Here is a 6,793-nt window from a genome sequence, read left to right as displayed (position 1 = left end):
AATAAAAATATATCGACGAATCATGCTAAGTGGTACATTTTCTTATTTGAATTCTTTAACTGTATTTCGAAAAGAAAAGAAAAAAGTTCCATAATATGAACTAGAGCACAAGTTGGGGGCTCTTAATTATGGGTTGTGGAAGATGAGCTAGCATGCAGAAGCAATAATCGGGGGTCTTGCATTTTGTTCCACAACTTATTACTCAAGTAGATCGATGATGTAAGAGCTTTTCCCTACCGCAATTAATTTGCATTAAAAATTTACTTTAATTGGGAATATTCTGAGTAGATACTTCTTCACACTAAAAGTATAACCCCTTTTAGGGTCTCCACTAAGGAAAATAATGAAGGTAAAATGTTACAGAATTCGAACTACAAAACTTTTAATGTTCATTTGCATCAAGGAAAAAGTAATAAAAGCTTCCAAAATTGGACTTGACAAAATGTTATATAAAAATATTTTACCTTTGGATCTTTATAGCTTTAGTGTTCATTTGTGTTGTAATGAAATGTTGGCATGCCACAACTTGCAGCGGGCATGCACCATAGGTTACACTTTGTGATTGGTGATCTTTTTTCTTTTTCACGCAACACAAAACCCTATTTTAGTGGGCATTCTTCGACATGAAAAAAGATGAGATAAAATCGCAAATTTATACACTGATATTTCTTATTCTTGCCAACATAGATTCATAAATCTCTACTTTTACGAACTAAAGATGACAATGTTAACTCCCGAATTTCAACTAAATTCTTGTTGTCTTTTTTAAAATAGAAAGGATATAAATTTTCTCCTGACAAGAAAATAAACTTTAAACAAAATCAAATTACTGTTTTAGTGCCTAACTTGAATAAAACGTCATTTTAATTACTAGTCTGGTGAAACAATTGATATATTAATTAGTTCTTATAATTAATTAATGTTAATGAAACTTAATTAAATTACTCACATAACACAATATTGAATATCAACTTCAGATATTAAATGCTCATTTAGACATGTAAGAAATATCAGATAATTAATATCGCTTTTCAGTTAGCAGAGAAGTGAAATTTTCTGAATGGTTAAGTGTAAAATCCACCAAATGTTGCCGCTTAATGTAGAATAACATTCATTCATCACAAAGCTTAACTACAATTAATTAATTATTTTTTAATCAATGTAAATATTTACAATGACATCGATGTAATAAACTCCATTTATCATCAATCCTTAATGGAATGAATAAAGTTTTAGTTTCATTTTTCAATAGATTATGTTTACGTTTTATTTTTCATTTCCTACAAATTTAGAATTAGAGATAACGCACTTATGACAATTGGCCCAAAAGATCTTAATTTTCATTGATTTCATATCATAAACATTATAAACACCATATTTTAAAAATTCCAATTGCAAAGTTTTACTTATACATTACTTTGCTAAATATACTAAGACCTAGATTATGGTGACAATAAGAATTGCAATATATTTTCTAAATAAATTTAAGGTCCTAATTTCATTCTCCAAGTTTTTAATCTTCCAAACAATATTATTTTTAAAAAAAGCTTTTATTCTTTCAAGGTGTTACCACGTTTTCCATGCCTTATCTATGAGTATCATTATCTTTTGTGTCAATATAACATACAAAACTATCTACAATATTGATTACTCTACAAACAAAATCACATTGGTTAAGTGAAAAAAAAAAAACTCGATGTCAATTAAAAAAAAAAACTATACGTAATTAGTGTCAATACCAAGCATTTGGGATAACCATAGAATGTGGTCTGTCAAGAAAAAAAAACAAATCATACCCTACTTCCCGTTATAATATGCATCGTCTATGAAAAATGCATTACTTTGTTTGCATTCATTTTTAGTGCTATGATCCATTCATCAACCTTCTTTTGTCTTGAAGGTCAAATTATGAATGTCAATGGATTTTGAAAAATAAAATTTTGTGAAAGGGTTGAATCTAAACAAAATTTTATTGATAATTTCCTTCTTAACATGCAAAAGACACTGTTATGAGTCCTTATATTAGTTGGCATTTTTACAAAGTGTCAAGTCAACAGTTAAATTAGTTTTTAAAAATGTAGACCGATTATTAGGATTAATGTGATAAACATCTCAACAAGTTAAAATTTAAAATGAGATTTTAAATATATTAAAAACAAAACAAAACGAGAGAAGTTTACAAGTTAAGACTAAGGTAGTTATTTACACTTAATAAAATGGAAATAGGGATAACCCAAGACCAACATGTGTACTTAACAAAAAATGTATATTAGGCATATAATTACTTTCATTAACTAGTTGACAATATTTCACAATACTGTCTTATTGTATTGGGTCTTCAATCCGAGGTAAGGGAGGACTCTACTCTATCTCATTGTATTTTGAAATTGTGTAATTTGTTGTGTATTGCAATGTGATGGAAATAGAACATAGAGAGACGTGTATTGGAATGAAATTAATTTGATTATAACTGGGTGTAGTAGAAACTTTATGTGAAATGCAATGTGAGTGGTATTGTGTATAGTATGTGTAATGTAATACTGTGATGGAATCTTGGCGAGGATTGGTGTTGAAGTGTAATGTAATTGAATGTGAGTATACGTGTCATGTGTGAAATTGAATGTAATGACGTGATTGACAATGTGAGTAATTGTTGTGATTGCAGGCCATTTGTTGATGATGAACGATATGAAATGGTTGAATATGTGTGGAAATGGCATGTCGATTGTGATTGTGTTTGAAATGTGGAAAACTATGAATGGTTCAGTGATACACTAGGGGTGTGGAAGATAGAGGCAGTAGAAATACCTTGGGAAAGAAAGGGTAGTGGTGACACCGATAGTGAGCGTGGGTGCACGACAGGCCACACGCTCTCCGCCTGACTTGGCCTTTGACTAACACCTTTGCCAAGGAACTCGTGATCACATATGTTGTATCCGTGAAACGGGGGCTATCAGACGATCATCCATGGTGTAAAACTGAGTAAGTTCCTGAGGTTGAGGGCAGCAGGAAAACTATGATCACAGTGCCACAGTGAGCGTGACTATGTGCAATGAGCGCACGTGTATGTGAAATGTTTGTTGGTGCAGTGAGTGTACTTGTTTGTGAATTGAAATGAAATATTTGAAAAGTGTTACCTTTGTTTGTTGATGCTTGATTTGAGTTATACCAGAAAATGTGTGGAGTGTGCAAGGTGAGTCTCTATGCTTGTTTTTACATTTATTTTTTAAGTGATTAAGACAATCAGCACCAGACTCAGTGAAAGGATAGATGGAACTGCTATAAGGCTAGAAAGTTATTTTAGAATATATTTAAAATTAGTCCTGTAGCAATCATTGATACAAACATGTAATTCATCCTTATTTTGAAATTATTTTGTTGAACTCATACATTGGAAACCACTTTAATGAAAAGTTTTATTATTCCCATTTTTTAAAATTTATTTATTGAAAATTAAATTAAACCACACCCATCATCTACCGAGTGGCAGAACATGAAGCAACAAATAGCGCATTTGACAAGTGTTATGGCCCAGTTAACAGGGGTCAAGGACTGCCTCCATTCATGCCTGGTTCAATGCCATCACCTTACAATATTCCTCTTGAAATGCATCCAATGGTGGAGGTAGGTGTTGAAATGCCTTTTGATGCAACTTGTAACACCTATAGAGGCAGTTGTACACCAGTTGCATCTATTGAGATTCCAGAGGTACTTATAAACATTTGTTATTTTACCTTTTAGATTACTGTTAACTTCATATGATTAAATTACATGTGAATATTAATTTTTTGTCTCTCTAGGGTGATAATGATTGTATGCTAAGGTTTCAATTGAGGTAGTGCAACGACATGAGAAAAAGACTGCACTCTTCGTCCTAAATGAACAAGCCAACCTCATTTACTTGAGAGATGCAATTGGTACTTATGTTGCTTGGCCATTGTCCCTAATCACTTTACGACCCAAAGTATGTTGGCAAATTTCTTTACAGATTCTCAAACTGGATGCATAATTTATAAATGTTACATTTCATAATCAAACTTTGATATATTTCAGGTTGCCCCATCATCAAGTAAAGGGTTAAGGAAAGAGACAGGCTTCACTAAGGAATCCATTGTTGGTCCATATAATAAAGGTGTTGTTTGTAATTCATCAGAGGTTTATGAGTTAGACAAGTCCAATGTGCTGCATGTTTCAATATAATAAAGCTTTTTGTGAAGAGCTCACAAGACATTGATATTGCTACAATTCATTTGACAGCTGAGCATTAGGGAAAGGAATTTTATGACATAGTGGGGAAGGAAAACATATGGGAGGTCATACAACAACATTGGTTGAGTGCCTCCAGCATCAACCTTTACATTAGGTAATTATTTTTTTCGATTTGTGTAATTATAGGAAGTGGATATATTTTATGTTCAATTCCTTATTTAATGCATTTCAATTCTTCTTTTGCACTACAAGATATTTGTGTGAGGCTTACTTGCATGAGACAAATAAGGCAAGTAAATTTTCATTTATATCTCTGTATGAAATGGATGAAAAGCTCAATCCGAACCCATATCAACATATAGCTGAAACATGGAAGCGTCATATGGATGAAGATCACTTGGTTTTTGCACCTTACAGTGTTGGGTAAGTCATTATTATGAGCATCCATATTTGTTTTATTAAGTTTGTAATCTCAAACATATAATTTTGATATTGATAGGGAACATTAGCTCTTAATTACCATAAACACCTATGATGAAACAATGTATTATATAGATTCTTTATCAAACCACTAAAGAATAGAATACATATGCAGAACCTGTTCAATAAGTAAGTATGCATGCATTTCAATAGTCTATCTTGCATAAATGGTTGTTGAAATGTAATTTACTTGATTCATCCACTATTATTAGCGTTTTTGTCACATATCAAGTAGAGAGGCAAGTGCAGCCCTTTAGGACAAAGATGAATCAAACAAGATGAGTTACTGTACAGATATATATATGATACAAAAACTCTTTTTACTTTAAACTTATAACAATGTATATAAATCTATGTTAATTCTGATTTTTATGTTTTTTTCCTCCACATAATGTCCAAAACAATCAAATAACAATGACTTTACATTTTATGTGTGTCTATTCATTAGAGATGCTTTGCACCATGGCCAAACTACAATTTCATATAATGTAAGAGGATCATTTCTATTTCTTAATATTAAGTCTTTGCTATTTAGTTTAAATTTAACTTAACTAACCTTTGTGTTTTGTTGTTTTGTCTACAAAATTTTTCAGATTTCTATATCCTAACATTTCTTGATGAGAGAATTCATCAAGTGCAAAAGGAGTAGTGTGCATATATGTACCATAGATATTTAAAGGACACATTAAGAACAATAGATTTTTAGTGCATTTTTTTTTCACATCATTTGTGATTTTTGTAATTTGCCTAAGGCAACAAGTATATAGATTGTTTTTGTCCTAGTGTTTATGTGTAATTGTTTACAGTACATGCAGATGCATTTTTGTTGTATTGTTCTTTTAGTTTGGGATATTCGTTTATATGCTGATTGGATTTGTACTTTCATATTGTGGAATGCTTTCATATTATACATGTTTATTCTGTTTGCATTGTTTATAAGCAGAAATATTGTTATTAGGTATACTAAATTTTGAAACATTGTCAGTTTTAATAAAAAATTTAAAAATTTTCCTATACTTAGATAGTGGTTAAGGAAAAACCACTCTTAGAAATACACTTTAGAAGACAGTTATTTGAGAACCGCTCTTAAATTACAAAGTAACTGCTCTTAGAAGTTGACATAAAAGAATGGTTAAAATAGAATCACTCTTAAAAAGCAAAATACATGAAGAAAGTAAATTTTAAATTTTAAAATAGAGTGAGAAGTACAACACGTAAATAGTCTTCATTGCCTAATTAAAGAGATAATAAAAAAGAGTAGAATAATAAGAAAAATAAAGAGACGAAGTTACCATAAAGTAAGATGTGTGTGATGTGCTACTCAAAATTTTTTTTGAGTATCATATCAAATAATTTATACCAATAAAAAAGAGACACATAACAAGTTAAAAAACTATTATTATATATAATTTATTTAAAATTATATTATTTATATTATTTGCTGCATAGTCTTTATATATATATATATATATATTAAATTTCTTATTATATTTTTATATTATTTTTTATAAAGTTTTAGTTTTGAATAAAATAAATTCATATTTAAGTAATTTATATTTATTATAAAAATAAAGTTATAAATAATATATTAATTTAATAATTAAATATTAATAATAATAAAATTAAGAGTATAAAAATATATTAATATAATATTATTATTTTATTTTTAAATTTTAATTTATTTAGTTTTGACTTAAATACTCTTTAAGTTATTCAAATATAATAAATATAATAATTTATTATTTAAACATTGTTTCTAAATATTACTAGTTAAAATTTTCATATACAGTATACTAAAATTTTTTTATGGGTACCACATAATTTACTATGTCTAGAAATGCATTTATAAAAAAAGTGAAAAAGGGATCATTTGTTTCTTAGAACAATTTTTTTTTAAATCAATTTATTAGATTTTTGAATCATAACAATTTATAATTCATGGCTTAGAGTATTTTTAAAAATAGAAAACAATAACCAAATTGAGTTCATGAATTTAGCTTAAATATCAATATACTAAAAAATTATTTTTATATTTAAAACTAATTAGAACAGAAGAAACATTTTACGAGAAAATTATTTTATATAAATGATAAAACCTCGATAG

The 6,793-nt window shown here is 28.9% G+C and overlaps 1 protein-coding gene across 1 annotated transcript; it reads left to right on the top strand.

Annotated features, from left to right (window-relative positions):
* The first annotated feature begins 3,564 nt into the window (after positions 1-3,564).
* On the top strand, positions 3,565-4,636 carry LOC113871504. The gene is made up of 5 exons (XM_027508597.1): positions 3,565-3,708; positions 3,824-3,964; positions 4,054-4,179; positions 4,269-4,363; positions 4,462-4,636. Exons 1-5 carry the CDS (start codon positions 3,565-3,567, stop codon positions 4,634-4,636), a joined length of 681 nt encoding a protein of 226 aa, XP_027364398.1.
* Positions 4,637-6,793: the final 2,157 nt, after the last annotated feature.

The sequence above is a fragment of the Abrus precatorius genome, unplaced genomic scaffold, assembly GCF_003935025.1.
Source record: "Abrus precatorius isolate BTA unplaced genomic scaffold, Abrus_2018 Scaffold7, whole genome shotgun sequence".
Taxonomy (NCBI): Eukaryota; Viridiplantae; Streptophyta; class Magnoliopsida; order Fabales; family Fabaceae; genus Abrus; species Abrus precatorius.
Note: the sequence above shows the minus strand (reverse complement) of the source record. Positions and strands in the feature narration are given on the sequence as shown.

What these genes read in the sequence shown, in the direction of transcription:
- LOC113871504 (XM_027508597.1), top strand. Translation starts at nt 3,565, where the DNA reads ATGCCTGGTTCAATGCCATCACCTTACAATATTCCTCTTGAAATGCAT. An exon ending in CATCTATTGAGATTCCAGAG is followed by an intron (nt 3,709 to 3,823) that starts GTACTTATAAAC and finishes TTGTATGCTAAG; the next exon opens with GTTTCAATTGAGGTAGTGCA. An exon ending in AGCATCAACCTTTACATTAG is followed by an intron (nt 4,364 to 4,461) that starts GTAATTATTTTT and finishes TTGCACTACAAG; the next exon opens with ATATTTGTGTGAGGCTTACT.